Raw genomic sequence first — 21,445 nt, forward strand, 5'->3', positions numbered from 1 at the left:
GATCTTAAATTTTGCACACAAGTCATTAATAACATAACGGACCTATTCAAATTTTCAGAATCGGATTCTGACCCCGATATCAAAAGGTCACCCCCCGGTCAAACTTTCAAAAAATTCAACTTTCGCCATTTCAACCCTAATTCCACTACGGACCTCCAAATAATTTTCCGGACACGCTCCTAAGTCCAAAATCACCATACAGAGCTATTGAAATCATCAAAATTTAAATCTGAGGTCGATTACACATAAGTCAACATTTGGTCAACTTTTCCAACTTAAGTTTTCAATTATGAGACTAAGTGTCTCATTTCACTCTGAAATCCTTCCGGATCCGAACCAACTAACCCGACAAGTCATAAAATAACTGTAAAATATAACTTGAGCAGTAAATGGAGGAACAAGGTTATAATACTCAAAACGACCGGGCGGGTCGTTACAACAAGGTACATTAACATATCCTTGATCTTCTTTAGATCAATATCCCTTGGTTCTTTAATTTGTTCCTATTAACTTCATAAGAAAAGGTAGAACCATTCTATTATGGGTTTGGGGGAGGATAAGAAATACATGCACAACCATAAACGTGACTATCTTGACCATCACACATCATACATAAGATTGAGTTGGTGCACATAACTCGATCCTGAATATATTTTGAATTTTTGGCACAGGTGATTTCCTCCACAATATGCATAAGAAATATCAAAAGCAGAACAACAAACATCTAAACTACTATAATTCCAAGATGGCATGTTTCTCAAATCATAAATAAAATAAAATAAATATTCAAACTTGAACCTTCGCAATATTTATAGCAATAACTATGCGGTTAGTTTTCCGGCAATGATGTCAAAATTTGATCACGCCCAACTCTAGTCTAAAAGAGATAAGCTGTCGCTGCAAATATAATTCGATCTAAGAGTCCGAATCGAATCCCACAGAGAACTAAGGTTTAACTACGGTTGTTCAATATCTCTAAGAAACAAGTCCAAACAGTTTTTTTATTATAAAGATTATAATTTTATTTAAAATAATTAACTCACAAATACTATAAAGCAGTAGAAATTTATCAACCAAAGAGATTAAGGATCGGGGACAAGATTAAGAAGGCCTAGAATTATAATTTTCCCAATTGTCAGAATCTTTACTGCTACATCTCCTATAATTTCACCTAGGTATTCTCTACTAGCCGTGAGCACTTCATATGTCATTACTCTCTCCCCAGCAACTACAATAATTTTTTAGACATATTTTTTCTGAACTACGCTAGCTGACACTATCTTACCGCTCACCATGACTACATCAATGTTTTGTTATTCCGAAACCCATATTTAAAACTGGCGTATTGATTCCTCACATAAGTTAGAAGTGACATTGTTCAATAACTACCTAAATATATACCCTTTCCCAAGCAATACATAATAACTAGGCACAGTCAATTAGTGGCCATTCAATCAACTGAAATAAGCTTGTAATTGAGCAAGTAAAAAAACTCTAAGGCTACATTATATTAAAACGTAACAAGAATTCATCATCCAAAAGGTTCCATCAAAACTCTAGATAATAAATTAGCTACTCATAATAGTACGTAAAAATACAATACTAAAATACATAACCAACAATAGATAATAGGAAGAAGAAAGGGAAAAATCGTGGTCGAATCTTCCTCCTTGCTCCTAGCGTATTCTTTCCTCCAAAAGTATTGTCTAACCCTAAAGTAGTGTCTCCCCCAAAAGGACATTTTAGGATGTATTTATATCCACTAGGGTTTGTGCGGGGCGAATTTGACCTCTTATATTTCGGTTTCAAGAAGCTGGGGACGCGTCCGATGCGCAACCCATATTGCTCTCAGTTGATGTTTTCTTGTGCTCCGATTCCGATCTCGCAAAGTGAACCTTGCTTCCTATCCGAGACTTTTCTCTTCAACTCATTTTTTGTTAATTTTTCTCCTATTTGATTCTTTTTCACGCAAGTTCGTTCATGCACATAAGACACACGTAATGAGCATATTTTCACTTCAGAAATTATGTGATCTGCCACAACCTACATAAGAAATAATATGCAAATATACTCAAAACATGCAATTTTCATCACTTATCAATGTTCAAATGCCATGTGTCTCAATCTCATTCGTTACTTCACCACCTTATCAACATGTGAATTACACGCATTTCATTTTTTATAGTTATGAATGAGGTGTTCAATATGCTCACTTTGAATGATGTCGAAGTGTATAATAGGTATAATCTTTATGTGAGGTATCTAAATAAAAATTGACACAAACTTTAAGTCCCGTCTATGCATTTGGCCTATTACAAAAATCTATTTATTATTTGATACGGGATAAAATGTAGAATAAGTAATATACACATTAGCAATATTTGATAAAATATTTAAAGATAAAAATGTCTTCCCAAATAGGTACTTCCTTAACAAACGATTCTTACTATATAGCAATCAATGCATTATTTATTCTTTATATAATAGAATTTATATTATTAATCTCGTATAAACGATCTATGTATTATAATTGTGGTATAAAAATAAGATAATAATTACGGTATACATAATCCTGGAATTGCTAATTCTTTTTTTTTTTCTTGCTGAGATTGCTAATTTTGAAATTAAAATTCTATCAAATATGAGAATAAAATAATCTGATATTTTATCTCGAAATTATAATACCTTGTCCTTATTACACGAACATGGTTATGAAGTATGTATTTGGATTTTGGCCTAAAATAAAATTCTTTTGAAGCCCGGGGGAAATACAAAGTTTTTTCAGAATTTAAAGGGGAGGCAAGCACAACTAATGAAACTAGAAGTCTCTGAACGTAATTCATACAAAAACATGTGAATGTGTGTAAAATTGCCAACCTTTAAAGGCTTAGAACAGGTAGGGTTTAGGGTTTTGGAAAGAAGACCAAAGTCGCAAAATAAAACAAAAACGCAATTCGCCTAAACCACTCTTCTTCTTTTAGCAGAGGAGAGCTCTCAAGATGATTACAGGTGGAAGAAGCTTGGTTTCTTCACAACCTGCGTTTTCAAACGATTCAAAGAAACTTCTCGTATGCACAGGAAACACCGTTTCTATTTTCAGCACCTCCACTGGCTTACAGGTTCGCTCACTTTACTCGGCAGCGAAAAAATGCGTTGTTTAAGGTATTGTAAGTCGTTAAATTATTTTTATTTTACAGATTGCTGAATTGGAAGGTCATAAGGCATTAGTAACTTCGGTGGTTGTAGTACCGTCTACTACTCCAGCTGGCAAAATATTGTGCTACTGTTGGACAGCGTCACATGATGGTACCATCAAATATTGGGACTTTTCAGTGCCGGAGCTGATGAAAAGTATTGATGCTCAGTTCCCCATTTACTCTATGGTAACAGCTTCTCACTTTCAGAGTACTATTTAAAGATTGATTAAGGAAGTGCTTTGCAGGTTTTGTGGCGTAACCACTAGTGTTTTTGCATCAAAATTATGCTTACCTGGTTAACCTCTCAGCAAAAAAAAATAAAAATGCTTACCTGGTAACGATATATAGTTACGTCAAGCTTGAAATATGACTCTGCATCCGGCCAATTTCAGTGCTAAAGCCAAGAATCTTCTGAAGAAGATGTGTATTTTACCATCCAATATGAAAAAAAAAAATGAACTTACAAGGAGAAAATGGATTGTTAGTGAAGCAAAGGATCTAGCATCAGGTAATTCAGGTGCCAGTGGTGTTCTAATTTGCTAAATAAATGCTATGCCGATGCTTGAGAGTTTCTGGAATAATATTTAGGCAAGTACACAAAATATTTAAATGGGACAAAGTCAGGAGTAGTTGGCTGTGGGTGTGTTTCCTACTAGAGGAAATGGTAGGTTCCTAGAGGCCAGGAGTGTGTAATTTTTCAGTCAATCCTGGAAAAACTCATGAAATGCATTACACGAACAAAATGACAATCCTTCATGACAAGGCCTTTGCTGTTGCTTTCTTTTGGTTGTTTGCTACTGCTCAGGTCTAGTAATGTCTCTTTATCAGACTCTGTTGTGCTAGCGTTCCCCATATCTATCTGATCATCCCTCTGTAATCTTTGTCAGGTGATTCCAGGTTTATTATCCCAACCTGCAGAGAGTAGCGAAAAGCCATCTGATCTTTTTGCATATGTATCTACCAGAGAGTTCAAAGAACAGCAAGGACTGGGTAATGCTTTATTCTGGCAGATAAGGAAGTGTAACTTAACCAAGTCTACTTTGGTTGGTGGAGTGACTTTGGCCGAGGTATGCAAAATTGTCTGCCATGCTTTCTTTTATCCGAAGAAAAATTATATGTTCATTGTTGGAATTTGTGCACTAAGAATCTAAGATGGTTCCTCTTAAAAAAATGATTGTGCAATAGGATGGTTTTACTTCGAAAAGAGTGAATTGTTTAAATTGTGACTAGCTTGTCATTATTTAGAACTGTGCCAAATAGATTGTCCCAAATAGAAAATCTGCTGTGAATATATTCTGGACTGTGTCAAATTAGAATATCCCAAATTGAAAATCTGTTGTGAATATTTTTTCTCAACTCGGGGAAGATTGTCTTTAATTCTGGTCAGTCATAAGGCTGTGTCCATTTTCCTCGAAGGGAAGTTCGAATGTGTTTCATAACACAGAAAGATTTTGTTAGACTCACTTTAACTCCTCTCAATACATCCTTTTTCCCCATTTAGTTTTTTAAAATAGATTTCTCATGTTTTCCTAACAAACAGTAAATACTTACTTTTCAGTGCTGCTGTCGTTATTTGTGCCAAGTCAAACTAAGACTCTTAATTCGGAATAGGGGAATTTAAGATTTCTCATTCGGCCCTCTGGTGCCAGGTGTTTTGGTTCTTTTTGTCGCATGCAAGTTTATTTTAGCCGCAGACGCTCAATATGATTTACTATGCAAAGGACAATAAGTTGCTGTAGACATTGTTCTTTGTCCTCATTTTGTTCTTTGTTTCTATGATCGCTTTTATTAGTTTTGGGCCAGAAAGGGCTGGGGTTATCTGGATGGGTAAATGTGATGCGAGGTAAAAATGGCTCCTCAGAATGCATAATGTGATACCAGCTGTTACTGATATAAAAAGGTGATATCGGCTGTTACTGTAAACTATAGAATGTGTGTACATCATGGTATGATAGTATAGGCTGTAACTTTTATTAGGTATCCAGAGGTATTCTTGCAATTTTTCTATTTTGTATGTACTCATGATTTTTATCCATTCCTATCATGTTGTCCCATCATCATTTGCTATCTGCTAATTCATGTCCAAAAGTTGGGGAAGAGGAATCTTATGTACGAGTTCATGGTCTCTAAAGCATAAAATTTACACCAGCATACCTCCAAGGGAAAAAGAAAAAAAGAACTTAATATTGGGTAGCTTCTTGTAGCTGCCATACTCAGATCTAGTTCATTAAAAGTATTAGCATTTCAGATATCTCAGAACCTTGTATATCATTGTAGTTTTAAAACTATCAAGTTTGTTAATAAAGAAATTAAAAGCTAATTTTGCATTGCTACTTGTTATCCATCTCATAGATTTATGCTATTAGGCTTAATTTTATTTGGCAGAGTATGACCATGTCTGACATTGACAGTTCATACAACAACAACAACAACAACAAAAAAAAAACTAGCGCAATCTCACAAGTGTGGTCTGGGAAGGTTAATGTGTACGCAGACCTTACACCTACCTTGTGAAATTAGAGAGGATGTTTCCGATAGACCTCGGCTCAAGGAACAGTGAAAATAAAGCAACAAACAATAGCAACAACAAGGTAATAGGGTAACTGAAACGAATGACACAACATGTTATAATAACGAACCAGGAATAAGAAAATACAAGAATAGTACTAGTACTACTGGCAAGCCTAGGAGAAACTCACGACTACCTGTCAACCTTCAATCCTAATTCCCGAGCTCCACACCTTCCTATTTAGGTTCATGTCCTCGGTAAGCTGAAGCAATGACATGCCCTGCATAGTCATTGACAATTCATAGATTTCCAAAATTGATGTTAATGATGTCCGAAGAACTATGAGTTATGACAATCCCCTGTAGATTCTCTTTCATTTCCCAAAAATTCTTGTTGCATTTCAATGCAATTCTTAGTCCATTTTATCATCTTTCCTTGTCATCTGCCAAGTTGTTCTATGTGAAGATGCCCTAGGTTGTTCTGTGTAAAAGATTACAGTGAGAGGCATGGTGCTATTTCGGAAAGCATGCATTAAGTTTAGCTAATTATAGGAATTGGAAAAAAAAAATACTTTTTTAGTTAAAGCATTATGAAGTTAACTGTTTCTACATTTATGTATCAGATACCATCACGAGTAAAATGTTATCTAGCTTATAAAAAATATATCAGACCAGCTAAAGCTAGCAATTTTTGTAAGTGTCATGCGACGCAAAATAAGTGATTTCATGTTGAGCTCTTTCTAGCTAGTGTAAAAGTTGTCTTAAGCTATCTTTTGCTTCTAGATAGTCCATACCATTAGTCACTGACAGAAAGCTTTCTTGTTTTACACTCATCTTCTTCCTTTGAAGGGTTGACGATCTTTCACATCATTGTTTTTTCCTTATACTTACCCTTATCTTATTTTACAAAGTAAAGCCTACAATGGCATTTTTGTATGTGATTGAGAATGACCATAGTTTATAATTTCTCTCAGACTCAAGACGCACAATCTATAACACTTAGTTCTTCTGGAAGATACATGGGCATATGTGACAAGCGCAAGCTTCGCGTATGGGAAATACCAGCAAAAGATTCTGATCGAGCAGTGTTTCAGAAAATCAGGTTACATCATACGAAAACCCTGAGCACTCTAGCTTTTCATCCAACAGAGAGGATTGTTGCAGCAGGAGATGTAACAGGAAGGATCTTAATATGGAGGGGTGTTGGGGTGCAGAATTTATCATCTGGTAATAAACAGAGAAATGGAGGACTAATGAAGGATGTGGAGGAAAGGCCCGGAGTTAGGGGAAACGATGATGCTGATTCTTGTACCACAAGGCATTGGCATTCTGCAGAAGTGAAAGTTCTCTTTTTTTCTTCCGATGGTGCCTATGTCTACTCAGGTATAAATTAAATATGAGCAGCATTGTTGGTTGTGTAAAGACGAGTTTAAAACCTTGTACTTATGGGGATGTTCACGTGCATAACTTATTGCATAGAAAAATCATAGAAAGTTCCTACTTAAGCACACCTCTTTTATTTATTTGGAATTCAGACTACAAAACGAATTATATCAATTCGATGTTTACTTAAATTTAGCAACTATTTAACTTGATCCAGGTGGGAAGGAAGGAGTTCTTGTGGTTTGGCAGTTAGACACAGGGAAGCAGAGATTCCTCCCGCGAATAGGATCCCCCCTTTTGTATTTTACCATCTCATCTGATCCTTCTCTGTCCTCTGTAAGCATATTTGTCTATAAAGTGAAAGGATTTTGTTCTTACTAAGTAAGTTTGTCCAGATATCTTGTGCAGATAACCGAATCCACCTTCTCAAAATGCCTTCGATGGAGGTATTGAGATCCATTCAAGGAATCAAGGTTTGTTCTTCTCCTCTCTCTGAGGCAAAACACAATTCGAAAAGATTAAGAGTGGAGAAAAAACTTCATGCCTGTCATAATTTCGCTAGGATATTGTGCTGTTTTTATAATACTTATCAAGAGAAAAAAGATCCAGGTTCATTCTATTTACATATAAGATGAGCATCAGAATAGTAAGAAAATTGGATAAGAAAGCTTCGGAGTGTTTTCCAAGCACTAGAACAAATCTATTCTTAAACAGCTGTACCTTTACTTTCGGCTCATGTTTTCCTTTTGGTTTTGTACGTATTTTCTTTATGTGGACTTTCTGTAGATTGGTTATCGTAACTATGAACCGTGTTTATATGAGCAATACTAAAGATTCCTCCAGCCCAATTGTTGCGGTAGGTTGGATGATCCTCTTTGCCCATGTACTGTAATGTCTTTGCTTGGAGTGCTTGGTTAATCCATTTAAAACACTTATCTCCATCTTACCTGATATTTTGACATAATATATTAAAATTTGCCCTTTGGGAGTCCTTACAGCGTTAATTTTTGCAGCTTCGTAGCACACTCCTGGACACGTGTGATGGCTCATCTGAAGGAATTGTTTTTGACTCTGCTACCGGGCTAGTTGCCATACGTTCAGAAAATTACTGTGTCCAGTTTTATAGCTTGTTTGATGACCGTGAGGTTTCTGAGGTAAGTGGATAGATAATAAGTAGCATGAGTTGATATTTTCTTTTCTGTTTAGCACTAAACTTCCCTCATTAACCCCCACCATCACAAAATGGAAGATAAAATTGAAAAAGGAAAAAGAAGTTGGAACCTAATTTTGTTTTACCCTCTTTTCAGTCGCGCACCTTCCTGTGGTTTCTATCTTTTTGTTTCAGTTAGTTTGCATGGTTGCGCCTTTGGGTCGTTAACCTTTCGCTTTGATTCATAGAGAGGGGTTCACCTTTACTTGTCCTTAAATATTTGTAGGTTACATCTGATGTTCCCACCTTTATATAGGAGCTATGCATTCTTATTTTACAGGAAAGCTTTAGATATACCCAAAGATTAGTGGGGGAGGGGGATTAGAGAAGAGCAAGCATTTAAACATGTAGATGTACTTTTGGCAAGCAGTTCTCCTCTTGCATCAATGCTTAAAATATGTGCTCTTTTTACTAGAGTTTTCAGTTGATTTTGCCTAGTCTGTCCATTTGTAGGTTCAAGTTTGTGAAAGAAGCCACCAACCAGCTGATGAAGTCACGGTATAGATTTTTTTCCTGGTTGATCTTCATATTTTATTTGTGAAATCCTGAACAGCTATATCCCAGTATTTGGATCAGTATTATAATTTTTCATATGCTTGTGTGTGTGTGTGTGTGAATGAATGAATGAATGAATAAAAGTTCGTCTCTGTGTGTTCGACTAGTCCACTTCAACTACATATTAACTCGTACTCCTAGAATTAAAAAAGAAAACATTGCCTACATCCTAGAATTAAATAACCCAAGATCCATATGATTTAAGCTACCCTTATGCCAAAATTAAAGATTTTGTAAGCATCTATTCCTTACAAAAAATATGATGTTTTTTCCCTTCAAAACATCTTTTATTTCTCTCTAATCAGATAGTCCACAAAAATGCATAATGGAGAACTCTTTCCCAGATCTTCTTCTTCCCACTTTCTGTCCCTTCCAGCATTGTTGTAAAGACTTCACACTATGGGGCAGAAACTAAACTCAATAAGGCTAGAAGTTCAAAAGCTCAGACCAGAATGTGGATTTTCCCTTTTGTGTATTGGCTATCAAAAACTCTTCTCTCCAACAAATTTTCCAAGGAAAAGTGAAGAACAAAAAAACGTAGCCAATATTGGCATTAATTTGGCTGTTGAACTTTGCCTTGTGCTTCGCATCACTAAACATCTTACCTATTACGCTCCTATCTTGAGTTCCATACTCTTCATACCATACATGACGACTCCTGGGACAAATTGCTTAGATGGTTAGAAGCCCTTCTATGTAGAACAATACTTTTTTTTGAAATTAATATCGTAATATGAACATGCTATTTAAAAGTTTTGAGGGTCGAATTTTTTTTTCCATTTGTTGCAGGTGGTAGTGAATTTGGTGGCCCTCTCTCCAGAGGGTTCCATCATGATTACTGTAGAAACCAGGCTTGCTGAAGAAGGAATAGGAGGTCTTGTAAGTCTGAAGTTCTGGTCATGCAGCTCTTCAAATAAAGACTTCAGCTTATCCACTGTTGTCTATGAGCCCCACAGGTTCTTTCTTGTCTAATTCTTGGAGCTCCTTTGGTCTCAAATATGTATTAGCTTGTGCTCTAAGCCTCTAATAAACTGGACAGTACTTTTCTCCTGTAAAATCTACCTATAGTCCAGGTTCCTTTCATGAATTGACTTTCAAGCTCTGCTGTGTTTGCAGAGATTCTGGTATTTCTTCCATCGCTTTCCACCCTTCGCGTCACATAGCTGTTAGTACTTCACGGGGTGCTGATTTCAAGGTAAGCAGATAGGTTAAAGTGACTTGCTAAGTAGATAGGTTAAAGTGACTTGCTAAGTAGATAGGTTCATGTGACTTGCTAAATTACCCATTCTTAAATAACACTTTGTTATTTGGTAGGTTTGGGTAGGCAGTCAGGAGATGCAACAAAAAGAGCGGATGCAAAATGCTGGATGGACATGCCATTCTGTTGGTTCTTACAAGTATGTTTGCCTTAAATTTTACATTATAGAGAAGTCACATTGTTGGTTTTATTCTATTATTACTCTAGAATCTCCAAAGAAAAATGACTACAACGGTGAGAATAAACACTGACCACCATGTAGAAAAATCCTGTTTAAGAAAAGAGATTCAAGATGAAAATATCTCTTTCTAGCGATCAACTGGCCATTTAGTGTTCTACCCCCCCCCCCCCCCCAACCCCCACCCCACCAGTTTATGTGAACCTTCAGAGTACTAGGGTCAAAATGATTAATTTTTTGTGTGAATTCGGTTTTCAATTTTTTGAAATAATTTACATATTTAGAAACCACATAAAAAGTACTATGAGTTATAATAGTTGACAATTCAAAAATATTTAAAAAGTATTTGCAAAAAATGTGGTCAATTTCTTTTTTGTTCGACTCTCCAAATAGTAATAGGTTCACATAAATTGAAAATGAGGGAGTATGATTTATGGCTGCTTGTTTGTACTCTGCCAATGTTAATGACTACAACATAATGAATCGGTAAAACCTCTATTTTCTTGTTTGACATGATTTTCTCCCCTTAGAAAAAAGGCAATGACAGCTGCTGCCTTTTCTGGAGATGGTTCTGTGCTGGCTGTAGCTGCAGAACGAGTTATTACATTGTGGGATCCGGAGAAGAATATTCTTGTGGCGACAGTTGGGGAGAGTCTTGAGGTAAGTTCTTGACATGCCAGTATCAATGTTACTCTTTTGACCTATCAGAAAATATCAATTTGACACTTCTGAGTTCAAGATTAAAATTATTTGCTTTGGTGAAAGAAAGCTTGTTACCTAGTATTTGAATCCTTTTTACCTCAAGGTGGTCTTTATGACTCAATTCTGAGTTACTGTCCAGAAAATTCCATTGCAGATTTGATGCTCTTCTTGTGGTACTTTGTACACCTCTATTATTCGTTCCATAATATTGATCTGTACAATATTTTCTCATTTAAACTATTTTCTTGTGCAGCCAATCTCTTCCTTAGCATTTATTGGGAAGTCGGAGTATATTGTAACCACATCACAAGGTTCTAATGCACAAGTATCAGTTTGGAGCATGTCAAAGCTGTCTGTATTATGGTCTTACAAGCTTAAGATAGAAGGTTTGTATATCTCTTGTTTCTCATGCTTTGGCAGTTTATAATAATTTGTAATCCTTTTTTTAGAAGGTAATGTATCCAGTATTTTCATAAAATCATCAGCACAGTATATTCTGGAAACCAAAATAGGAGTGTTACATCAAAAGAAACAAAAATACAATCCGTGTTCTTCTTACAAGGAGCTTAAAACATCTAGAATTGAAACAAGCTCATACACCAAAAACAAAAAAGCAGAATACACTTCATCTTAATTTTCTGGAGAGAGTTGCTTATATCTTCAAAACATCTCGGGTTCCTTTCCTTCCAAACTATCCACCAAATAGTTGCTGGGGCAATTTTCCATCCGTCTTTGTTTTTGGTAAAGCTTGCCTCTGAGTTCCAGCTTAGTAAGAGTTCTAAGGTTCTCCCTGGCATTAATCATCTAGTACCTCTGAGGTTGGTGAACAAATCCCATAGCTGGTTGGTCACTTTACGATGTAGAAACAGATGGCTAATTGTCTCAGCATCCTGTCCACATAAATAACACCCAGATACAATTGGTATACCCCTCTTCCTTGGGTTTCTCCCGAGTAAGGACAGCTTCCCTAACCACCAACCAAGAAAAGCATGCTACTTTATAAGGCACCCTTACTTTCCATTTTTGCACCCAAGGCCATAAACTGAGTTGAGAATCCTCCTGGTTCAAATCTTTATATGCTGAGCTGACTGAGTAAATACCACTAATATGTTTCTACCATTTGAGTGTATCTTCACCTTCCTGCAGTCCTTTGCCTTGTTCCAAATGTTATAGAACTCAATTATTCTGGGCACCTCCCAATCTTGTAGGGGTCTCCTGAAAGTCAGGTTCCCACCTTGTGTAGAGTGTAGACCAAAGTTCATTCAAAGTAACCCCCTGTTATTGATTCAAATTATAGATGTCAAGATATAATTGTTTTAAGTTTCCGGCGCCCTACCAGGTGTCCTCCCACAATTGTGTTCTCCTTCCATCTTTCACATTAAGACTCAACTTTTCCTTTAGGCTTGCCACAAATTCCATATGGATCTTCAGAGACCGACTCCATAATGAGTGTTAACCTCTCTAGTCATCCAAAATTTACCTTTCCATATTTTACCCTAGTCACATTGCTCCATAGTGGTTGCTCCTCCTTTGGGAACTCCACAACCACTTCATCAAGAGGGCCTTTTTTTGGATAAGTAAGAGGCTTTTGTTATGCTTTCTTAGATTCCTGACCTCCAACCCCGCTTTTTGTTTGCAGATAGTAAGGGTCTTCCATTTAACTATGGATCCCCTTCTTCTCTTTCTTTCCTTGCCTTCTAGCCTCTTTTCTACACTTGCTGGTAAGGGAAATAAAGACATCATGTAGGTAGGAAGAATATCCAGAACTGAGTTAATAAGTATCAATCTACCTCCCGGAGATAAATAATTTGCTTTCCATCTTGCAAGCTTATTTTAACACCTCTTTAAAACTTCATTCCAAATGTCTTTAGGCTTATCATTTACTTCTAAGGTTCTGCTTCTAGTTCATGAGAAAAATAGACTTAATTAAGGAAGGGGACAATGGCTTCAAACAGTGTTATAAAAAGCCACCGCTTCGTCATTTAAAGCGCTGAAACAATGCGAAGTGGATTATCGGTTCAGAAATGTAGCCATGCGCTTCATAGAAGTGTGCACTTAAATACTGACACACAAAATGATCCTAAGGAGAAGTGGTCAGTTCTTCGAATCTCAACTTCGAGGAATTGGATTAATATTGGCACTATTGTATATGAATACTGAAATTAGTTATGTTAAGTGCAATTTGATCGTTATAGTACTAAATTCATATATGTTTATATTTTTAAATATTATGAAGTGCACTTCAGATTTTTGCTTTCGGAACCAATCCCATCTAAATGTAATTGCCAATCATATTTCCACATTTTTGAAGTTTTTATAATTTTTGCTTCCAAATATATTAGGTTGGCTCTTGAATTTGAATCTTATGCATATGGAATCTAATAATCTTTCTAAAAGTTAACTGAAGCCAAGGGCTACTGGACGTACTGATTAGTTAGTTCTATAGTCTAACCCATGGTAGATAGTGCATTTTGATATTCTTTATATATCGTGGAGGGGTCAAAGTCCCAAAATTTGATGACTAATATCTAAGTCAAGGGGTCATATTCATCTGGGGGAGATTTGCTTAGCTGCAGGCTCTCCTCATGTATCACTGCATTTCTATACATATATTAGAGTTGCACGTATTGGACTACATCTAGTGCACTGTTTTTTTTTTCATGCCAAATTCAGACTGGACTTTTGGGGAAATTTTAAGCTATTTCTTGCTAATGAAATCAGTACCAAAAATTTAATTTGCTGCTTTGGAATAAGAAATCAGGAAATCACAAAGAGACTCAGAAACCAAGCTAAGCTTTCCAAATTAGCGCCTATTATGTGCTCAAAACTAAAAGGTCTGAAGAAGTCTAGCAAATTAATGATAAACTTGTTGGCTGGGAGTTCTGTTTGCACAATCCTTTATATTGTTATGCAGTGTGTCAGACATTACCGCAATTCATTTTTCAATGTCTCATCCAACTAGTACTTATTGATTGCTGCAGCTGTAACTTGTGCGATCGATGATTCTTTATTTGCCATCCTGGCCCTTGGTCCAAAGTCATTTGGATCTGGGATGTCTAATGAAGCCACAACTCTGGGTACGGATGGGGTGATCTTATTATTCAACGTTGGAGATCTTGTTCCCGTGGCTAGCTGGTTTGTAAGAAAGGTAATGATTCCTCTCCTCAATTTTGAGTTCGTTTTTATTTCTTTTCGAAGTTTTCAGTTGGGAACTTGATGTTAGTGATGGGGAATCTTGATTGAAGGCTGTTGAGAAAACAATTACCTTCTCCATCTCTTTGTTTTTATCCGTCTTCATTCTCTCGTGTTTCCTGCACCTAGTGTGTAAGGAAGCACGAGAGAAAATATTATTGATATATGTTAAGTGTTTTACAATAACCCTATTTATATACAATGTTTACATATACCTAAAGCCTTCTATATAATGCGGGACACTATACATGAACTAATTCTAACACTCTCCCTCAAGCTGGATATATAAATTATATGTACCGAGCTTGTTACATATATAACTAATACGAGACCAGGGACTTGGTGAAAATATATGCAAGTTGATCATTTGACTTCACAAACTTTGTAACAATATTTCTTGAGAGAATCTTCTCTCTGATAAAGTGACAGTCAATCTCAACGTGTTGGTCCTCTCATGGAACACTGGATCTGATGCGATATGAAGGGCGGCTTAATTGTCACACACAAGTTCCATCTGACTGATTTCTCCAAATTTTAATTTTTGAGCAACTGTTTGACCCAAACTAGCTCACATGTTGCAAGAGCCATGGCTCGATACTCTGCTTCTGCGCTAGATCGAGCAACTACATTTTTTTTGCTTTTCCAAGAAATCAAATTACCTCCTACTAAAACAAAATATCCAAGTGAGGAATGTCTATCAGAAGGTGACCGTGCCCAATTATTATCTGTGTATCCAACAGTATGCTCATGGCCTCGATCCGCGAATAGTTGTCCTTTGCATGTAGTTGATTATATATCCCGAAGAATGCGAACAACTGCATTTCAATGACTATCGCAGGGAGCGTCCATAAACTAACTTACAACACTCATAGGAAATGAAATGTCAGGTCTAGTCACTGAGAAGTAATTCAATTTGTCAACCAACCGCCTATATCTTGCAGGATCGCCAAGAGGCTCTCCTTGCCCTGGCATAAGCTTAGCATTCAGATCTATATGAATGTCGACAGGTCTGCAACCCATCATTCATGTCTCCTTAAGAATGTCTAAGGCATACTTCCTTTGCGAAATAATAATACCTACTTCAATCTGCCGAGATCCTTAATCTGGAAGTGCTGAAAGAGATGTTGTTTCAGACTAGTATTACCATCTTGATCATTGCTAGTAATAACAATATCAACCACCAGATAAATACAAAGATTAGGAGCATAATGCCGATAAAACACCGAGTGATCAACTCCACTACGAGTCATACAGAACTCTAGAATAACTGTGTTGAACTTACCAAACCAGGCTCGAGGTGATTGTTTCAAACAAGACAACTAAACTCCCCCTGAGCAACAAAATCAGGTGGTTGTTCATATAAACTTCATCCTCAAGATCACCATGGAGAAAGACATTCTTAATGTCCAACTGATAAAGAAGCCAATGACGAACAACATCCATGGACAAAAAAAGACGAACATATGCGACTTTAGCCACGGGAGAGAAAGTGTCGCTTTAATCAAGCCCAAATATCTGAGTATATCCTTTTGCAACCGGACTAGCTTTAAGCCGATTAACCTGGCCATTCGGGCCGACTTTGACAACATAGACCCAACGACAATCGATATTAGACTTACCTGGAGGAAGAGGAACAAGCTCCTAAGTACCAATGTAAAACATACATCTCGTCAATCATAGACTGTCGCCATCTTGGATGAGATAGTGCCTTACTTGTAGACGTAGGAATGGAAACAATGGTCAAAGATGATACAAAAGTATAATGGGGTGATGACAGACGATGATAACTTAAACCAACGTAATAGGGGTTAGGATTAAGTGTGCATTGTAAACCTTTCCGAAGTGCAATCGGGGGACTAGGAGGAGACAAGTCCACAATACGTGCATAAGTTGATGCAGGTAGTGAATTATCTGGGCTGATACTGCACATGGATGACGATGATAAGTCAAGAGTGGTGGCCTTGTGGCAGGTGATATAGGAGGAGCAACTGTAGACTCCTCAAAAGTCAGTATAGGTAGGAGTAAGGGTGGCAAACTGTCGGGTCAGATCAGATATGAGCGTGTCGAAAACGGGTAATTCAAAAAACGGATAAATTATCCGACCCGACCCATATTGAATACGGATAAAAAACGGGTTATCCGGCGTATACTATGGTTATCCATATTATCCATGGCTTATTGAATATGATCACTCTTGGGAGAATTCCTAGTCTTCCAATCTTGAGGAGTCCCCAATTTGAGGCTTCACAAATATAGAAGTTAAACTCATTAGTTATCCATTGGTTATCAATTTGGTTATCCATTTTCTAAGTGGATAATATGGTTCTTATCCATATTCGACCCGTTTTAAAAATGTTCATTATCTAACCCATTTTTAATGGATAATATGGGTGGATAACTGTTTTCTTTTAACCATTTTGTCACCTCTAGGTAGGAGTGCCTGCGGTGGTATTGTTGATGTCAATGGGGATGTAAGAGGAGGAACAATACATTTCCTCACAAGTAGGTACAAGTACGACCTCAAATATATCAAGATGATTAGATGAAGTAAAATAAGGTTGAGACTCAAAGAATATGACATTGACTGATAAGGTTGGTAGCAACGATACCCCTTTTGAAATTGAGAATAGCTAAGGAAGACACACTTGAGAACACAATGAGTTAATTTATCTTTTCAGGGAGCTAAGTTATGAATAAAGCATGTACTCCCAAAAACACGAGCATGAAGAGAGTTATCAGGAGTATTGAATGTGAAATCTGATTTTGAATGGAAGATGAAGGCATCCAATTAATTAAGTCACAATTTGTAAGAACTACATCTCCCCGAAAACGCAGCAGGACATGGGATTAAATGAGAAGTGAGCGAGCAGTTTCAATGAATGCCTATTCTTTCTCTCTACTACCCTATTCCGTTGAGGAGTATACATACAAGATGTTTGATGGATAATACCTTGAGAAGTCATAAACTGCGGAAACTGAGAGGATAAATATTTTAAGGCATTATCACTACGAAAAGTGCGAATATAAACACCAAACTGAGATTTAATTTCAGCACAAAAACTCTAGAATATGGAATACAACTCAGAACGATCTTTCATTAGGAAAATCCAAGTATATCTTGAGTAATCAACTAATCATCAATGAAACTAATAAAATAACGAAATCTTAAGGTTGAACTGACTCTACTAGGATCCCATATATCAGAATGACTAAAAAATAAAAACTCTGCACAACTCTCAACACTACGTGAAAAACACTATGTGAAAATGTCACCCGAATATGTTTACCAAGTTGACACGACTCCCAATAAATTCTAGACACACTAGACAACCTAGGCACCATCTTCTGAAGCTTGGATAAGCTCAGATGTCGTGAATTAGGTCTGGACGATCTGTTGCTGGACATACTGTAGAGGGATTGGGTGAGTTAAGATAGTAAAGGCCTTGTGATTCGTGCCCTGTGCCAATCGTTTGTCCCGTACTGTGGCCCTGCATAATAAAAGAATCATCAATAAAATATATACCACAATGAAGGGCACGAGTCAAGCGACTAACAAATGACAACCAACTCATTTGGCTTTTGTTTGGATTCCATTGGCTAGAGTAACATTGGGAAGAGATTGTGAATAAACAATATTTGACAAAAGTGAGCTATTGCCAGAAATATGATCAGAGACGCCCGAGTTCATGACCCATGGTTTAAGAGTAGTAGACTGGGAAACACAAGCAAAGGAATTACCAACAACAGAAGTATCAGTCTGAGCGACATAGGCTACTTGTGGAGGTGTCTGCTTAGTTGCTCGATACTGAAGGAACTCATTATACTCCCCTTCACATAAAGAAAACCCCTGGTTACTAGTCTCAATCTGAGCAACATGAGTATTTCTAGGTGGTCAACCATGCAAAGAGTAACACACCTCACGAGTGTGCCCAAGCTTTTTACAATAAGAACACTTTGGCCGAGTTCTTCCAAAACAACCTCCTCCTCATCTATTCTCCAACGTCTGAGGTGCTCGATTTTCCACTGTCTGGGATGCAAGAACAGATGAGTCAATTATTTGAGATGGGATCATTGTATGACTAGGTGCTGCAGCAAGGCGAAGTAATCGAGAGAATAATTTATCAACTGTGGGAACAGTCGGACTAGTCAAAATCTGGTCGCGTACTGAATCAAGGTCATCAGGAAGTTTAGCGAGGGTAAGAACTAGAAACATCGTTTATCGTTGCTTTTCAACACTAGCAGACACTGGCATCAACTTCTCAAATTCCTCCATGCACTTGTCCCAAGTAAGTAGACATCTAATTTGTGTTTCTTTAAATTTTTTATCCGCGATATCACATCATGGAAACGAGATATGTCATTAGTGTATATAGTGCGAGCCTTTTCCCAAGCTAAAAAACATGTTTGGAATGGTCGAAACAAGAGAATCAACTTGGAATCAATAGATCGCCATAGGATACTACATAACTGAGCATCAATCTTCTCCCAAAGTACTTTGGTCTTTTCATCTCCTTCGCAAGCCTTCTTTGTTAAAGATCTTGAATACCTTGACCTTTACACTACAACTCGACATACGAAGCCTAAGCTAAGTAGTTGGAACTTCCCTTTAAAGGTTCCGAGGTAATCACAACATTGGAACTTCCCGAACCCGTGTTCTTAAACAAAAAACTATCAAATCCCAAAGACATCGTTGTATTGGAGATAGGTCTAGCAGATTATCACCAAACGAAGGAAACACTATAATTGTCGGAAAAATTACTTTAGCGGCCGGAAAATCAGTGTAGTCGCCGGAAAAATCTTTGAGTGATCGGAATAAAAAGAAAATAGTATGGGTAGGGTCGAAATTACTAGACGAGACAAATGTCCCGAAGAAACTTTTTAAAAAAATGGCCGGAACAGGTATCACGCGCCGACACATGGGTCTGATGCGCTGTCAACGTTAAAGGTTTTGGAGGCGTGTGAGGGCGCGTGGCTAGGGTTCTGCCGGTGTGTTTTTTGGGGTTTGGTCGCATGAGAATTATGCACCCGGCGGTGGTGTTATTTTTCGTCAAAAACCCACCAGAGAAGTGACACAAAACAGCCTGAAATTCACCGGAAAAAAGGCATGGTGGCTGTCCCGGACTCGCTGGTTACTGCACAACGGAGATTTCTCACTAGTTGCCCTGATACCATATGAGAAAACACGGGAGAAAATATTATTGATATATTATAGGTGTTTTACAATAGCCCTATTTATATACAATGTTTACCTACACATAAAGCCTTCTATATCAATGTGGGTTACATGAACTAATTCTAACATAGTGTACAGATGTTTTTTGTCACCTTCAGTTTAATTTTTGCGCCGCCTCTATTTTGCTGTCATCTTCACTCTTCAGAAGACGCCATTTGCAGTTGTGTTGTGTGTATTTTTCTGACACTGTTTCTTGCCTTCCTAATTTAGTTCATACATTGGGCGACATAATGCATCTTCTAATCTTTCTTCTAAGGTGGAAATTCCATCTTTAAATGGGGTCAGAACTGGATGTCTTTACTTTGTTTGCATCTCATTCTTTCTCTTTATAGGCAAAAGGTGCTTCACTTGCTTTTATTCGCGGAAGTTCTAATTCGGAGGGTGGTGTTACTGATGGCAGATCAGTGGAGTTGCTGTTAGCTTACTTAAACAGTGATCATGAATATGCTCTTTTTGATCCACTTAACAGTCACATCCACATACATAAGATTAGTCGAGGAAGTCTCACTGATCTTGAGGAAACAGGTGTGTACCATTTTGTCTACCTAAGTTCATGTCTAATAGGAGTATGTCAAAAGCTTTTATGCATCTCAGTTTCTGGCCTTTATTACTGTGGGGATATACAGGTGCCTTTTAGGGTTTATTTTATGTGTGGCAAGGTGCTTCAGAATACTCTGCATTAGTGGACCAATACCAAAGTATATGAAATAAACCTTGTTCTTAGAAATTTTAACTGGCGCTACAAGCCTTAAAATGACAGTGCCCTGAGGCAAAGATGTATGTTACTGCATGATGTCTTGTGATAACCTTTTGGAAAAAGAAAATTCGTTGGATCAAGTATATATCTGAGAAAAAGTCTTCATAAAAAATATCCGAGAAAACTATCAAAAATATTTGAGAAAGATTTGTCAAAAATATAGATGAAGCATCTTTTAGCTTTACAACGGAGAAATACTTATCTACTCATTGAACACATCAGATGATGCAATATTTAGCTTTAGAACAGTGAGATGCCGGAGTTTGACAAGGGGCTAAGGGGAAGAGGAATGGCCGCAAAAGGGAATTGAACACCTACCCACAGAGCTGTAGATCAAAATATCTCATGATGTTCGATACTCTGCAGAAAACAGTGCTTTTTAATTTAAAGATGACTCATGACTGATGAAACTATATGCTCTTCCTATCTGCAGGAAAGTTTGGTTATGCATCTATCTACGGGGACCTACCAGAATTTAGCTTAGAGAAAAAACAAGCTCCATTAATCACAGCAGTGCCATCAGAAAGGCATTGGGAGACTCTATTTAGTGGACCATCTCACAATCTTCCTCCTCTTACTAAATTGTGTTCGCTATTTCTTGAATCATTATTGGAGAAGAGGAGTAGTGCAGTTGAATGATCGCCTGTAGTCCAGTTGAGCTTCTGTTGAAAGGTAGAATCGCTGGTGTAGCCGAGGCTGTTGTCATCATTGGGATTTAACCCATTGTAGCTGAGAGAGCTGCCATTCCTGCACATATTTTACTAGCTGGCAGCTCCAGGTTGTAAATGGTGGAATCCACTTATAATCAGGTCCAAGAAGTGAATCAGCCGTTCCATAGAGCTGTCTGAGTTGAAGAAAAAATGCCCAGATTGAGCGGGTTTGAAAATTTTGGTAGCATGAGTTTAGTCTGGATACTACTTTTTTACCATGTAACTTAATGTGCCTGCAAGGATAGCAAGAATGCCAATACTGAATAGATGTATGAATTATCTCTTGAGCAAATGCTTCTTCGGTTAGTCATGTTGTGCCTATTAGTATCTTCTGGGAGAGGTTTCTGTGTAACATTCATGGAGCGCACTAGACTCGCTGTTGAACTGCTTTTGGTTTATGAACATTTCAACTGCCGACTTATGAGTGTAACTGGCTTATAAGTCAATTTCAGGCGAAGAGATGGAATGAGATGATCTGTCTTGTTTTTTCTTTCCATTGATTGTCGATTCCTTGTGGAGTTAAGTTGCACTTCTGGTACATTTGGCATGGAATAATCTGTCT

At 37.3% G+C, this 21,445-nt stretch overlaps 1 protein-coding gene across 2 annotated transcripts; it reads left to right on the top strand.

The window, feature by feature from the left end:
* The first annotated feature begins 2,820 nt into the window (after positions 1-2,820).
* LOC107806280 (uncharacterized) lies at positions 2,821-21,377 on the top strand. 2 transcript variants are annotated; one of them, XR_012694917.1, is made up of 16 exons: positions 2,821-3,119; positions 3,198-3,383; positions 4,085-4,264; positions 6,680-7,088; positions 7,306-7,424; positions 7,484-7,561; positions 8,102-8,242; positions 8,752-8,796; positions 9,643-9,809; positions 9,970-10,048; positions 10,168-10,250; positions 10,820-10,949; positions 11,245-11,377; positions 13,973-14,139; positions 19,817-19,941; positions 20,607-21,377. XR_012694917.1 is itself a non-coding variant. In XM_075221725.1 (16 exons), the coding sequence occupies exons 1-16, from the start codon at positions 3,000-3,002 to the stop codon at positions 20,810-20,812; spliced, it is 2,436 nt and encodes an 811-aa protein (XP_075077826.1). In that variant the 5' UTR covers positions 2,821-2,999; the 3' UTR covers positions 20,813-21,377. The 2 variants fall into 2 exon arrangements, 1 of the variants encoding a protein (XP_075077826.1); XM_075221725.1 differs by having other exon boundaries at positions 19,749-19,941.
* The last annotated feature ends 68 nt before the right edge of the window (positions 21,378-21,445 follow it).

Source organism: Nicotiana tabacum, chromosome 9 (assembly GCF_000715075.1).
Source record: "Nicotiana tabacum cultivar K326 chromosome 9, ASM71507v2, whole genome shotgun sequence".
Taxonomy (NCBI): Eukaryota; Viridiplantae; Streptophyta; class Magnoliopsida; order Solanales; family Solanaceae; genus Nicotiana; species Nicotiana tabacum.

Coding starts and splice junctions, on each gene's coding strand:
- LOC107806280 (XM_075221725.1), top strand. CDS start 3,000: ATGATTACAGGTGGAAGAAGCTTGGTTTCTTCACAACCTGCGTTTTCA. Junction 7,425..7,483: donor CTGATCCTTCTCTGTCCTCT/GTAAGCATATTT, acceptor AAGTTTGTCCAG/ATATCTTGTGCAGATAACCG. Junction 7,562..8,101: donor GATCCATTCAAGGAATCAAG/GTTTGTTCTTCT, acceptor TAATTTTTGCAG/CTTCGTAGCACACTCCTGGA.